The sequence below is a fragment of the Cetorhinus maximus genome, chromosome 23 (genome assembly GCF_964194155.1).
Source record: "Cetorhinus maximus chromosome 23, sCetMax3.hap1.1, whole genome shotgun sequence".
NCBI lineage: Eukaryota > Metazoa > Chordata > Chondrichthyes > Lamniformes > Cetorhinidae > Cetorhinus > Cetorhinus maximus.
In genome coordinates, this window is record NC_135901.1 from 23,280,622 (window position 1) to 23,296,195 (window position 15,574).

Here is a 15,574-nt window from a genome sequence, read left to right on the forward strand (position 1 = left end):
TCACAAAACTTTTAACCCCATTTGACCCATCTCTTTCACCTCAGGGCTTGTAACACCTCATTCAAAATGTACATATACAAACAAACCCAAAAGACCTGAACGTTCAGACTCCCAGACATCAAGGCTAAAAGCAACCTTAATGAAACTGAAACCATTTGTGTATATATATGTGTGTACACATATATATTCAACTTTAAATTATACATTGTTCATAACAGTTTCAAGTCCATGTGATTCTTCTTTGGAACTGGTTATTAAGGTTGCTGGAAAATATTTTCTGACAAAACAATCGGCTGCAAGGAAATTGACTAAATGTTGTAATGTAACATATATGAAATACACAATTATCATTCAGGCTATATTACCAGTAGGTCTACAAAGGCAAGGCAAATACTGAGCCAGATGATCTGCTGTTTTGCAATGGTTCTGGTGCTGCTCAATGTACCAGACCATTTATCAGAGCAACTGATTTATGTTGGCAAAACAGGTGTATTCTTTTTACTTTTAGCAATGTTTTGAGCACCAAATTCGAAACATAGCCACAAACATCAAATGTGCATCACTTGATTATTGGTTATATCTTGGCCCTCTGGAACTGAGCTTTCCTCACAAAGGGGGCAATCCGATGGCAGAGGTATTACCCAGCATTCTCCGCGGGACAGAGTGCCCTGTCCTCACTGCAGGCCCATCTGAGCATGCGCAGTGCGAGTGCTGGAGTTCAACGGAGGTGCTTGGAGGTCGTGTCGTATTCGCAACGGGTGAAAGAAACAGCCGAGTACAGGAGAGGAATGGAGCGCTCTGCGGGTGGGTTGATGGGCGGGGATACTTCATAAACACCTGGCGCAGACCTTTAAGTCCTGGTAAGAAACTACTGTTCCCGTATTTGCATCAACAGGGCCGGCAATTGTTCTCTCAGCATCAGGCCGGGCTTTCGGGCCGCCATCTTTATCGGGGGCAATATGGCGCCGCCATCTTTAACGGAGGCAGCGTTGCTGCAGGGCTCATGTGGCGTCGCCATCTTTATCGGGGGCAATGTGCAGCAGGGCGCATGCGCAGTCATCCCTGTCAGCAGGAGAGAATGTTCCTTTTACAGGGGATCAGAAGGGGAGGATTTACACACAGCAAACGCGAAGCATTGCATCAAAGTTCAGTCAATTCAACTGGACCTGAATATCATCGACCTTTGAATGTGCAAAGAAACAAGTTTATCTGTTCTGTCTTTGGGGAAAGAATTCTGGTGAAAAGATTTTCACATCCGTCTTCACCCAAGAGAATGAGGATGAAGGTATTGAACTTGGGGAGAGAGACTGTGAGGTTCTTGAGCAAATAGATATAGGAAGTGACAAGGTATTGGAGATGTTGGCAGGCTTATAAGTGGACAAATCTCCAGGTCCAGATTTGTGTCCCAGACTGCTGAGGGAGGCAAGGGGGAGATCACAGGGGCTCTGACCCAAATTTTTAATTCCACTCTGGCCATGGGGAAGCTGCCAGAATATAAACACCTGCCCAGCTGTAAGGATGAGTAAAATCAGCAGAACGAAGCCCCAGCTGTCAGAATGAACATGGTTCAGTCCTGGATGTGATTAACAGCAGCAATAACAGCAGAATCAACTCACTGGTTAGCTGGCAGCAGGTTGGCTGATTGTTTAAATCCCTTCCTGCACACGGGGCAGGTCAATGGCCTCTCCCCTGTACACACACACTGGCTTGTCAGCAGATGGAATGACCGAGTGAATCCCTTCCCACAGGCCTCTCCCCAGTACAGACGCATTGGTGTGTACAGAGATTGGATGACCGAGTGAATCCTTTCCCACACAGAGCAGATGAATGGCCTCTCTCCTGTGTGACTACATTGGTGGGTTTCCAGCTCAGATTGTTAACTGAATCCCCTCCTACGGTCCATGTTCGAAGTCTGATGATATTCAGGTCCTGAGGACTCGAGGGACTCTATCAGATTTTTATGTGATGTTTGGTTTGAGTTTCCCACCTGCAAATCATCCCTTTCTAATCGGCTGTGAAATGAATTTAAAGCAAGAAAAAGGAGTGAGAGATAATTCACAAATATACAAAGGAAAGCTGTAAAATTCAGCTGAATGAATCTGGTAATTTGTGGGGCAAGAACAGAGAGTGGACAGGGCTTCAGGGTCCCTGAAGACCAAATCATTGACTCATTGATTTTATCCTCATTCTGCCCACAGGAGCTGAAGAACTGAACACAGCCAGAGTAGAGGGAGGGAGAAAACTGGGAATGGAGTAAGGAATTGATGGAGGTGATGCAATGGGTTTGGATTTGAGCACAGGGAGGAGGGAGAATGTGTGGGATGGAGATTTACAGCTTTGGGGGAACAAGAGAGGAAAAAATGTTCCATAGAAACTGGAATTGATTGTTCTGAATTTCTGTCCTGCACTTACAGAGATGAATTTTGTCAACTCCTTTTACAGAGTATTAGAAGAGGTGTTCCAGACAGGAAAGTCAAACCAAACACGTCACGTCAACATCTGATACTCGCTCAATTTATCAGGACCTGAATATCATCAGCTTTCGAATGTGGAAAGAGAAATGTTTGTCTGTTCTGTTTGTGGGAAAAGATTTCAAACATCAGTGTGACTGGAAAAGCACCGAGACAGACACACACCCGTGTGAGAGTGTTCCAGTGAACTGACTGTGGGAAGATCTTTAAACAGTCACACAGTCTGAAAAAAAAATCACCCCATTCACAGTGGGGAGAAACTGTACACATGTTGTGTGTGTGGACTGATCTTCAACTGATCGTCCAACCTGGGGAAACACAAGGACTCTGGCACCATGGAGAAACTATGGGAATGTGGGGACTGTGGAAAGGCATTGAATTACCCAAAGCTGGAAACTCATCGACGCAATCACACTGAGGAGAGACCATTCACCTGCAATGTGTGTGGGAAGAGCTTCACTCAGTCATCCCACCTCACGACCACCAACGTGTACACAGTGATCAAAGACCTTTTAAATGTTCTGACTGTGAGAAGAGCTTTAAAAACAAGAAGAATCTGGTAGCACACCAGCTTGGTCACACTGGGGAGAGGCCGTTCCTCTGCTTTGAGTGCGGAAAGAGATTCATTCGGTCATCACACCTTCTGACACACCAGGAAGTTCACATTGGAGAGAGGCTGTTCACCTGCTCCATGTGTGGAAAGGGATTTGCCCAGCCATCCGACCTTCTGATACACAAGCGAATTCACACTGGGGAGAGGCCGTTCACCTGCTCCGTGTGTAGGAACAGCTTTGCTCAGTCATCCCACCTGCTGAGACACCAGCGAGTTCACACTGGGGAGAAGCCATTCACCTGCTCTGAATGTGAGAAGGGATTCATTCAGCTATCCGACCTTGTGAGACACCAGCAAATTCACAAGTGACTGCAGGAGTTGGAGTCTTATTGCTGCTGTTACTCACATCCAGTACTGAACATGTGAGTTATACTGACGTTTAAGAAATGTATGTTCCATGGTTCAAAGCTTAGGAGGCTCCTTTACGACTGGGTTTAGAGTCAGGAAGAACAATGTTGAATGCTGGAAATGTGCTGTCAAATCAAGGATTAGTGTAAAACTGTGATTTGTTCCTGAAAGTGAAATGGCAGGTTTAAGTTTCCAGCCTGAAAATTTGGTAATTATTGAAAATGTTGGCGTGGGGAGATTTTTTTTTTCAGACTGTGTGACGTTACCAATGAAGGGTAATAACAACATCATGTTGCATTTATATAGAACCTTTAACAATGTCCCAAGTGCTTTAGAATTTTTATTCCTTCATATGATGTGGGTGTCGCTGGCAGGGCCAGCATTTATTGCCCATCCCTGATTGCCCTTGAACATAGTAGCTTGCATTTCAGAGGACAGTTAAGAGTCAACCACATTGCTGTGGGTCTGAAATCACCGGTAGGCCAGACCAGGTAAGGAGGTAGATCACCTTCCCTAAAGGGCAACAATCGATGATAAATTCATGGTCACTAGCTTTTCAATTCCAGATTTATTCCAACATCTGCCGTGGTGGGATTTGAACCCGGGACCCCAGATCATTTGCTTGGGCCTCTGGATTACTAGTCCAGTGAATTAACCACCACGCCACCATCTCCGCATGATCGAGTGATCAAAAACTTGGTCAAAGAGATAGATTTTAAGGAGGCGAGAGGTTTAGGGAGAGAAATCCAGAGCTCGGGACCTTGGCAGCTGAAAGCACAGCCACCAATGGTGGAGTGAAGTAGGTGGGAGTGTGGGGAAAGGGTCAGAATTGGAGGGGTGCAGGGAGCTTGAAGGATCGTAGGGCTGGAGGAGGTTCCAGAGACTGTCTGTCATGGAGAAAGTGGCTGCCTCCATGGAGCTTCAAGCACGGCTCTGAAATGGGTCCATGCAGGTCATGACCACGGCCGTGCAGGAGATGTCTGCTGCCTTAAACAGGATGACAGACACTGTATCTGTGACCTTACAACATGTCACTGACTTCCATCAAACTGGTCTGCAGCAGAGTGGGAGGAATGATGTGACTCTGGTCCAGGAGAGGGATGATGGACAAAGGAGACACGGAAGTGGGAACTCTGATCAAAGTGTTCCCAGTTCTCACCCATTACTCCCAAACCCCCAGGCAGTACCCAACGTGCTACCCCCATCTCCTGACATGCTGTCGCCTCTCCCACCAGCCGAATCTGCCCCTGTACAGATACAAGTGGACCAGTCTTTGCCAGGACCCTGAGGGGCTCTGACACCCAGAAGACGGAGACCACAAGCCTCTCGGCAGTGAGAGCAGGGATGTGAGCAGCCTGTCTCTCCCTCTGCTGAAACCACACAGGATGCACCATGTAGAAGCAATAGGAAGGGTCTGGGCTAGAAATTGTAATTCACCAAGGGTGCACAGGGGCGTTTGATAAAATATTAATTCCCTTTTTAAATAATGACACAAAAAATGTATTGATTGGAACCACTTCCAGCTCTTGTCCGTTATGACATCCCGAGGGCCAGCTCACCCTCTCACTGGGTTCATGCTGAATGTCAGTCCGGGTTGGGAGCCATTGGGTGGATGTACAATGGGTGGATGAGTGGGTGAAGGAATGTTCAGTGAACAGGGAGGGGGAGGGGGGGTTGGTGCTGCTGGTGGGAAGTGTTCATTCTGAAGGAGTCCCCTTGAAACAGTGACCATTCATTTATCACTTTGAAATGATTGAGCTGCTGTGCATTTCCCCATTTTTGTTCTTTTAGTTTTCCAGGATTTATATATATGTTTTCTTTTTATTAAAATGTTGCTGTTGTAACACTGAAATCCAGAGGATTTAAAATCTGTTAAAGTCAATCCCCAACACAGGAGGACTCAACTGGTCCTAACTTCTTATGGTATCAATAAACAAAGATCTTACAAGCTGTTCATACGGGGAATTGCTTTTCTTTGAGACTAGGGACGGTCAAATGGTGTCGCAAAGTTCAGACTTGGGCCTTGAGGCCTGGGCTATAAGGCCCACATACATGGAGCACCATTACCCGGTGTCCCTCATCCCCGATTTTAATCTCTCCACCATTGTTGGCCGCGCCTTCAGCTGCCTGGACGCTAAGCTTTGGAATTTCCTACCTAAACCTCTCCACCTTTCTATTTCACTTTCCTCCTTTAAGACACTCCTTATAACCGACCTCTTTGACCAAGCTTTGGTCATCTGACCTAATATGTCCTTATGCTCCTGTGAAACGCCTTGGGATGTTTAATTATGTTAAAAGCTCAATATAAATATAAGTTGTTGTTTCTCAGTCAGACCCAATCACTTACCGAGTGAGTCTGTATCAATGTAACTCAGATGGACACAGTTTGTGTCATAGTTCAGTGAGATCTGATCACTTACTGAGTGAGTGAGTCTGTATAAATGTAACTCAGATAGACACAGCTTGTTGGAACAGATCAGGGAAGAAGGAAGCTCTGACTGAACTAACCACTGGACACAATTGGAAAAGATGATTCTTTCCAAACATTGAAAATTACTAATAAAGACATTAAAGATGATTTCTTGTTGTGAGCTGCATTATCTGGTAGAATTAGAGTGAAGGAGTGGGATTGACCCACAGCCTGAGTCAGGAGACAGCAGCCCCTCCCAGCTGGACAACAGTGGAGAGGTGATGGAGCAGAATGATGTGGTCGACCTTGTCAAAGGCTGCAGACAAGTCAAGAAGGGAAAGTTTATCTTTCTCACAGTCACATAGGATGTAATTTGTGACTTTGATAAGAGCTGTTTCGGCACTGTGACAGGGACAGAAACCTGATTGGAGGGATTCAGACATGGATGTCCAGGATAGGTGGGCATGGATTTGGGACTTTGGTTCAAGGACATTGGAGAGGAAAGAGAGCCTGCAGGTGGGTCAGTGAAAGGACGGGGGAGTCAAGGGTTTGTTTTTTGAGGAGGGGCTGATGATGGCAAATTTGAAGGAGAGCAGAACAGTACCTGAGAGAGAGAACCATTAATAAAGTCAGTGAACATGGGGAAGTTGGCTGATCAGCAGTTTAGTGGGAATAGGGTCGATGGAACAGGAGGTGGGATTCATGGAGAAGATGAGCCCTGAGAGGGCAGGAGGGGAGATGGGAGAGAAACTGAAGAAAGACGTGAGTTCAGGTCTCGGGCAAGGATGAAAATTAGAGGCAGTTCAGCCCGGTGGGTTAGTGGAAGGGAGGGAAACAGCAGAGGCAGCTGATCAGATTATCTCAATCTTAGTGACAAAGAAGCTCAATGAGCTCCTCACACTTGTTGTTGGACAAACATACAAATTAGGAGCAGGAGTGAGGCCACTCGGCCCCTCAAGCCTACTCCACCATTCAATAAGATCGTGGTTGATCTGATTGTAACTTCATCTCCACATTCCCACCTACCCCAATAACCTTTCACTCTCTTGTTTACCAAGAATTAATCTACCTCTGCCTTAAAAAATATTCAAAGACTCTGTTTCCACTGCCTTTTGAGGAAGAGAGTTCCAAAAGACTCACTTTTTCTCTTCATAATCTCTCCATCTCTGTCTTCAATGGGCGACCCCTTATTTTTAAACTGTGACCCCTAGTTCTAGATTCTCCCACAAGAGGAAACATCCTCTCCACAATGACCCTGTCAAGACCCCTCAGGATCTTATATGTTTCCATCAAGTTGCCTCTTACTCTTCTAAAGTCCAGTAGATACAAGCCTAGCCTGTCCAACTTTTCCTTTTGCAGGATAGGAGAGGGAGAGGATTTGCAGACAGAAAACTCAAACAAAAAATGTTGACAAGACCTTACAGCAGGGGTTCCCAAACTGTGGGTCATGATCCCTGGTGAGGTTGCGCGCTGAGGAGTTGCTGTCATGTCCTCTGGGGCAGCAATAGCAGCTGTGGAGCAGAGACTCAGCTGGGACAGTCCTGCCATTGGGTTCGAGGCTCCATTACGAGTGTTTCTTTTCTTGTGATTATTCACGTGTCCAGAGAATGAGGTCTGAGGCCCCATCACTGCCTCCATCGTAAAGACCATTGAAAAAATGACTGCTCCACACCCGCCTCCCCAGCTCAAACAACTCAACCCCCTGCATTCTCACAACTCTTAACCATCCCCTGCCCCATCCTAGCTCCCACAACTCTTACACCTCCCCCCACCCCAGTCTCACTCTGGGCTCTGTGCTTTGTCTGTGGACGAGGCTTCAACTGATTGTCTAATCATCCAACCTGGAGAGGCCAAAGGAAACCTGCCTGAGGGGAGGTCGCAGGGAAACTAGAGAAAGTTGTGAGTTCAGGCCCAGAACAGGAGAACATAAGAGACAGTTTGTCCCAGTGGGCTATTGGAAGGGAGGGAAGCAGCAGAGGCAGCTGATCGGACTGTCTCAATCTTAGTGACAGAAAAGCTCCACAAGCTCCTCACACTTTTTGTTGGAGGTGAGAACTGAGGAGATAGGGGAGTGGGAGGGCCCTTCAAAATAAACTAACTTGTGTTAGAAACATTTAAAAGACTCAGCACATTGCGTGTTTTACACAAAGCTGATTTATTTGACTTTTACCCATAATATGGAAATCAAAGGTGGGAATCAAGGGTTATCAGGGTTAGATGGGAATGTGGAAATCGAAACACAAGAAGATCAGCCATGATCTTATTGAATGGCGGAGCAGGCTCGAGGGGCCGAGTGGTCTACTCCTGTTCCTATTTCTTATGCTCTATAACAGGGCTGGAATTCATTAACATCAGCAGAAACAGACCCCAATGAACATGGTTCAGTCGCAAAATTCCATCACTCTAGTTACTTGTGAACTTGCTGGTGTCTCAGCAGCGTGGATGACTGAGTGAATCCCTTTCCACACTCAGAGCAAGTGAACAACTTCTCCCCATTGTGAACTCGCTGATGTTTCAGCAGGGCAGATGACTGAGTGAATCTCTTCCCACATTCAGAGCAGGTGAATGGCCGCTCACCAGTGTGACTGCGCTGGTGTGTCAGCAGGTGAGATGAACACGTGAATCCCTTCCCTCCACTTGGAGCAGGTGAATGGCCTCTCCCCAGTGTGAACTAGATGGTGTGTCAGCAGGTGGGATGACTGAATGAATCCCTTCCCACACTCGGAGCAAGTGAATGGTCTGATGTACAGTGAGTTCGGATGATTGCCTGAACACTGACCCACAGTGAGCACCTGAATGGTCTCTCGTCAGTGTGAACACGTTGATGGCACATTACTTCCCCAGAACTTTTATAATACTTCCCGCAGTCTTGGCATTTAAAAGGTCTTTCCCCAGTGTGAACTCGCTGATGTTTCAGAAGGATGGTTGACTGAGTGAATCTCTTCCCACACTCAGAGCAGGTGAATGGTCTCTCCCCAGCGTGAACTCGCTGGTGTGCCAGCAGGGTAGATGAACAAGTGAATCCCTTCCCACAGACGGGACAGGTGAACGGCCTCTCCCCGGTGTGACTGCGTCAATGAATTTCCAGCTCAGACGGGTAATTAAATCCTTTCCCACAGTCCCCACATTTCCAAGGATTCACCCGGTCGTGACTGCACTTGTGTTTCGAAAGGCCAGATGATTGGCTGAATCTTCGTCCACACACAGAACACGTGTACAGTTTCTCCTCACTATGAACGGTGCTTTTTCCTTCCATGTTCAAAATCCAATGGTATTCAGGTCGTGATGGTTTGAGTGTCTCTGTCAGGCCTTGATCTGATGGTTGGTTTGAGATTCCCACTTCCAAATCCTCCCTTTCCGATATCCTGTAAAATGAATTTAAAACAAGAAAAAGTATTGGATTGTCCTAAAAATCCAACGGGTTCACTAATGTCCTTCAGGGAAGGGAACCTGCCACCCAGTCTGGGCCTACACAAGCCTCTGACCTTTATGGGAGGAGAGAGTGAGAGACAGAGAGAGAGAGAGAGTTGGAAGAGTGGAAAAGGAGATGGACTTCATCCATCTGCACCTCAAGCAGAATTTTAACAGAATGTCCCAAACCAACAAACCCCACCAACCAGAAAGACAAGGGCAGCTGGTACATGGGAAAACCATCATGTCCAATACAGATAACACTGAGTTCACACTGGGCAGAGACCGTTCACCTTCTCTGTGTGTGAGAAGTGATTTAATTGATCATTCGAACTGCTGAAACACCAGCCGGTTCACAACTGACTGCAGGGCTTGGACTCTGCTGGATTAATCACATCCAGGACTGAACCTTGTTCATTTGGACACATGGGGTTTATTTCTATTGATATTAAAAATCTTTATATAACTGGAATAGAATTTAATGTTCAGAATTTAATATTCTGATGATCAGTTTGCTTTACTTTGCAATCTTTACTCTTCAAATAAAGAATCTTTCTTCAGGTTGTTCCCAAGATTTTGAACCATGAAACCAAACAGTGACTTACTTGTACTTCTTGCAATTTAGTTTCTGTATTCAGTGCTGACCATGTGGTCTGCTCTACATTGGGAAGAACAAACACAGATTGGGTGATCACTTTATCGAACAACCTCCGCTCAGTCTGTGAGCTTGACCCTGAGTTTCCAGTCACTTGTCATTTTAATTCTCTGCCCCACTCCCACTCTGACCTCTCTGCCCTTGGCCTCCTGAACTGTTCCAATGGGAGCTCGAGGAACAGCAGCTCATCTTTCAATCTGGCACTTAACAACCTTCCAGACTCAATATCGGATTCAGCAGTTTCTTCACTGACAGAGGGTTGTCAGGATCTGGAACTCTCGACCTGAAAAGGTGCTGGAATCTGATCCTATAAGGAATTTTAAAAGGAAGTTGACAGGGATTTGGGAATGAGGAACTTACAGGGTTACAAACACTAGGTGGGTGTGTTGGTCAAAACATGACTGCACTTTCAAAGAGACAGCACAAGCACAAAGGGTTGAATGGTCTCCTTCTGTGCTGTAAGTTTCTATGATTCTAAGATTTGGCCATTTAGCTCCTCGAGCCTGTTCCACCATGAAATGAGATGATGGCTGATCGGTGACACTTTGCCCCATGTCCCTTAATACCTTTGGTTAGCAATGATTCATCAGTGTCAGGTTTAAAATTAACATTGACCTGGCATGAACTGCCATTTGATGAATAGAGCTCCTAATTTCTACCGAGCTTACATGGAGAAGTGTTTCCAAATTCACTCCTGAAAAATCTGACACCAACTTTCAGACTACGTCCCCTTGTCCTAGATTCCCCAACAGTGGGAGTCATTTCTCTCTATCTCCCCTACCAGTTCCAATTAACATCTTGAAAGCTTTGATCAAATCACTTCTTAATCTTCTAAATTCCAGGGAATATAGCCTTCAAATGAGGTAAAAAGAGAAAGTGCTGGAAAAACTCAGCAGGTCTGGCAGAATCTGTGGAGAGAGAAACAGAGTTAACATTTTGAGTCCAATATGATTCTTCTTCAGAACTCACAATGAGGTGATAAATTCTGGTAGAAGGAATAGGGAGAGGCAATATACACTTCATGGTACAGTTCTAAAGAATGTGCAGGGACAGAGAGACCTGGGAGTTCACGTCCACAGATCTTTGAAGGTGGCAGGCCAGACTGAGAGAGCAGTTATGAAAATATATGGGATTTTGGGCTTCATAAATAGAGACATTGAGTACAAAAGTAGGGAAAATATGCTGAACCTTTATAAAGCGCTGGTTAGGTCAGAAGAAGATTCTTGTGTCCAGTTCTGTTCACCACACCTTAAGGAGGATATGAGGCTCAATGAGAGGATGCACGGTAGATTTACCAGAATGGTTCCAGGGAAAATGGAATTTAGCTACAAGGTTCGTTTGGAGAAGCTGGGTTTCTCCTTGGACCAAGGAGCTGAGGGGAAATTTGATAGAGGTACACAAGATATTGACAGATTTGGATGAAATGTACAAGGGAAAAGCTGTTTCCATTAGGTGACGGTACAAGGATTAGGAGCACATTTAAGGTTTTGGCAAGGGATACGAGGGAGATATCGGGGAGAATATTTTTTTCACAGTGAGTGGGAATACTCAGCACTCGTTACCAATGAGGGTGGTGGAAGCAGAGTTCATCAATGATTTTAGAAAGGAACCGAGACACACACTTGAGGGAAATAAACATGTCGGGTTTAAGTATGGAGAAGGGAAAATGAGGCTGACTGGATTGCTCTGTAGAGAGCCAGCATGGACTTGATGGGAGGAATGGTATTTCTGTGCCGTAATAACTGATTTATGTAACTCATCCTAATTTAACACTTGGAGTCTGGGTTCAGGTAAGGTAAATAAAACAGAAAATGCTGGAACTGGAGAACAGTCATATTGGATTCAAAACGTTAACTCTGTTTCTCTCACCACGTATACCGCCAGACCTGCCGAGTTTTTCGAGAATTTCTATTTTAATTCCAAACTTAGCATCCACAGTGTTTTGCTTTTATGTCATTAAGGTAAATCTGCACTTCCTCCAAGGCCTACACAGCATGTCCTTTTAAGCTATGGTGTGCAGAACTCTCACACAGTTCTCCAGGTGTGATCTGACCAGGATTTTGAATATCTCGGTGCTATTCCAATCACACTGATACCTGAAATCTTTTCCCATTTAATCCCCTGTAAAAGGAGTTCCCAAAATCCATCCCTGTCAGTCCAGGATAAAAATGCACAACATTCTCTCCTGTGACAGGGACAGGGATGACCGCGCATGCGCCCTGCTGCACCTTCCTGCTGTCAAGATGGCGGCCGTTACCCCGGGGCTGTCATCGGAAGCCCCGCAGCTATTGCTGCATTTGGTCAAAATGCGGAACCTCTAGATTCTTATTCGGATCCTGAGGCGTACAAAAGATACTTGTGAAGCCTTTCAGTCCACCCACTGGCTCTATTCCTCTCCTGCCCGGGGTCAACTCTCTCCCCGCAGATTCTACAGCACCGCCTGCATCCTGCTCCAGCACCCGCACGCTCCACTCAGTGCCCTGCACCGCGCCTGCGCGAGGCTCAGGCCACGCCCCTTATTCACCCCGATTGGTTGGAAAAGCCGTTCTCACGAGGTCCTCCAGCTACGCCCCTACTCTGCCTATTGGTCCGGAATCTCTATCTGTCGCTTCCGGCTTCTCTTCGGCATCCACCTGAACCAAAGGCCCAATTGGGAAAAGGTGGTTATTTCTGTTTGTTTAAAATTACTAATACAGACATGAAAGATAATTTACAAAAAACTACTGCGGATGCTGGAAATCCAAAACAAAAACAGAATTACCTGGAAAACTTTTCCAGGTAATTCTGTTTTTGTTATGAAAGATAATTTGCTAATTTAAAAGTATTTGATGGAATTAGAGTGAAGGAGTGGAATTGATCCACAGTCTGAGTCACCAGTTTAAGGACCGGAGGAGAGAGAATCTGGAGAGGAGAAAAGAATAAGTAGGAGACAGGACACTGAATCTGGAACAATGAGCAGAGGGGGAGAGGAGTGTGTGGGACAGAGATTTATAGATTTGGGGGAATGAAAGAGGAAACTAGAATTTTCTGTTCTGAATTTCTATCCTGTATTTACAATAACTCTGGTAAACTCCTTTTACAGGGGGAAAAGAACCGAGACATTCACACACCCATGTGAGTCTTCCAGTGAACTGGCTGTGGAAAGAGCTTTAACCAGTTACACAGCCTGAAAAACATCACCATTCGCAGCAGGAAGAAACCGTACAGGTGTGTGAGGACGAGGCTTCAACTGATCGTCCAACCTGGAGATACACGAGGACACTAGGACCGCTGAGAAACCATGGAAATGTGGGGACTGTGGGAAGGGATTCATTTCCCCATCAAAGCTGGAAACTCATCAACGCAGTCACACTGGGGAGAAACCGTTCACCTGCTCTCTATGTGGGAAGGGATTCACTCAGTTATCCAGTATGTTGACACACCAGCGAGTTCACACCGGGGAACGACCGTTCAGGTGTGTGTGTGGGAAGGCATTTGCTTACTCATCTGACCTGCTGGCGCATGAGCAAGTTCACACTGGGAAGACTTCATTCGCCTGTTCTGTCTGTGGGAAGGGATTCACTCAGTCATCCCGTCTTACTGAACATCAACTTGTACACAGTGATCAGAGACCTTTTAAATGTTCTGACTGTGAGAAGAGCTTTAAAAGCAAGAAGTATCTACGAACACACCAGCGACTTCACAGTGGGGAGTGGCCATTCACCTGCTCCGAGTGTGGAAAGGGATTCACTCGGTCATCTCACCTTCTGACACACCGGCGAGTTCACACCGGGGAGAAGCCGTTCACCTGCTCTGGGTGTGGGAAGGGATTTACTCAGTCATGCCACCTTCTGATACACCAGCGAGTTCACACTGGGGAGAGGCCGTTCACCTGCTCCAGGTGTGGGAAAGGATTCACTCAGTCATCTGACCTAATGACACACCAGCGAGTTCACACTGGGGAGAGGCCGTTCACTTGCTCCACATGTGGGAAGGGATTCACTCAGTCATACCACCTTCTGAAACATCAGCAAATTCATGCTGGGGAGAGGCCGTTCCCCTGCTCTGTGTGTGGGAAGGGATTCACTCAGTCATCCCACCTGGTGAGACACCAGCGAGTTCACAACTGACTGCAGGAGTTGGATTCTGTTATTACTGTTGTTCGTTACATCCAGGACTGAACTTGCAGGTTAATCCTGAGGTGTGTAAGAAATGTGGCCCAGCCGCACTCTTCCAATGTTCAGAGCTCCTAGACACAGAACAGAAGGCTCCTTTGCAACTGTGTTTAGAGTCAGGAAGAACAACGGTGAATGCTGGAAACGTGCTGTCAAATCAGAGATTGGTGTAAAACTGTGATCTGTTCCTGACTGAATGTGAAACAGGTTTAAGTTTCAAGCCTGAAAATGATGGTAATTATGATACGAAGATTTAAAATGTTTCGTGTGACACTCCTGATTCTACCAATGTAAAGCAATGACAACACCAAGTTGTGTTTATATATGGAACCTTTAACCACCCTCTCACCTTCCACTGACTTCAATGTAATGGAAACTGACGGTTGGAATCTGTCAGCATTTGAAAGATATTTACAAATGATTCAAGGGTTTCTTACAGTTGGGATCTTTCTCTGTTCTGTCCGCTTGAGGTGTTTGATAACAAACTTTCTCCTGTGAATATCGAGCTGGAGTTTTGGGCTGTGGTGTGTTTCCTTGTTCATCTTGTTGACTCTAAATGTTGAATCTTGTGGTTTTAGACACCAGATAATCAAGCTCACAACAACAGATTGTCTTTTCCTGACTTTATTAACAGCACTGCAATCATGCAGACAGAGTAATTCCTTACATGGTTCCGGTCCTCAGTGAAGTACTTATAAATGTCATCATTTATATACTTCAGAGCCTGTAATATAGGAATGGTGTATTGGTCTGTAATTTTAATATAATTTTAATTCAATATTCCTTCTTTTAATATCATGTTCACCACTTCCCTGTTACCTGCTGAATTTTTCTATTTTTATCATTACATGATTGTCACGTTTTCATGTTTTTAGCTTGATTATTTAGTCTATATTTTAAATTTTATGAATTTTTTTGATGTAAGTTACAATTCAGCCTTTGAGCTGTGAATATATTTTTTGAATAAAATACCATTATATTCAAAAAACGTAGTTACCCGATCCAGAGAAAGAGATAATACAGTGGATTCAGAGCTCCCTTCTCCCCAGCTGTGATCTAACAAGCTGCAGCTACACTGGAGATATTTATATTTAACTTGTTCACTACATCCGTGATCTGGGCCTGCTCAAACCATAACCACAAGGATATCTGTGCGTTGTTCTGAGTGTGAGCACAAGGCTGTGTCACTATCACACACAGATACCGTTTCCTTGGTTCACATCTCCGTACAAAGACCAGCTCTTTACGCATCCCCTTTCTACACAATTGCAGGAGACATGAGCAAGGATGTGAGGCTCTTTAATATACACCCACATTTCATAACAGCAAAGGTTCCACTGGGACAAAGGTTTAGTCATTTTCCATCACAGGCAAAATACAGAGCAGTACAGGAGCACACTGACAGTTTAACAGAGTCTCATCAGCCTGCAGGCTCCTGTTAAATACAGAGTAGTACAGGAGGACGCTGACAGTCTAACAGAGTCTCAACAGCCTGCAGGCTCCTCTCCAATA

The 15,574-nt window shown here is 45.5% G+C and overlaps 2 protein-coding genes across 3 annotated transcripts in view; both read left to right on the forward strand.

Moving 5' to 3' along the window:
• The window catches only part of LOC144697326 (uncharacterized), a 228,137-nt gene that overhangs the window by 91,683 nt on the left and 120,880 nt on the right, over positions 1-15,574 (forward strand). The window lies entirely within an intron of this gene.
• On the forward strand, positions 735-15,050 carry LOC144697192 (uncharacterized). 2 transcript variants are annotated; one of them, XM_078569072.1, is made up of 2 exons: positions 735-860; positions 12,991-15,050. In XM_078569072.1, exon 2 carries the CDS (start codon positions 13,319-13,321, stop codon positions 14,015-14,017), a length of 699 nt encoding a protein of 232 aa, XP_078425198.1. In that variant the 5' UTR covers positions 735-860; positions 12,991-13,318; the 3' UTR covers positions 14,018-15,050. The 2 variants fall into 2 exon arrangements, with proteins under 2 accessions (XP_078425198.1, XP_078425197.1); XM_078569071.1 differs by lacking the exon at positions 735-860 and adding an exon at positions 12,448-12,568.

What these genes read in the sequence shown, in the direction of transcription:
- LOC144697192 (XM_078569072.1), top strand. Translation starts at nt 13,319, where the DNA reads ATGTTGACACACCAGCGAGTTCACACCGGGGAACGACCGTTCAGGTGT.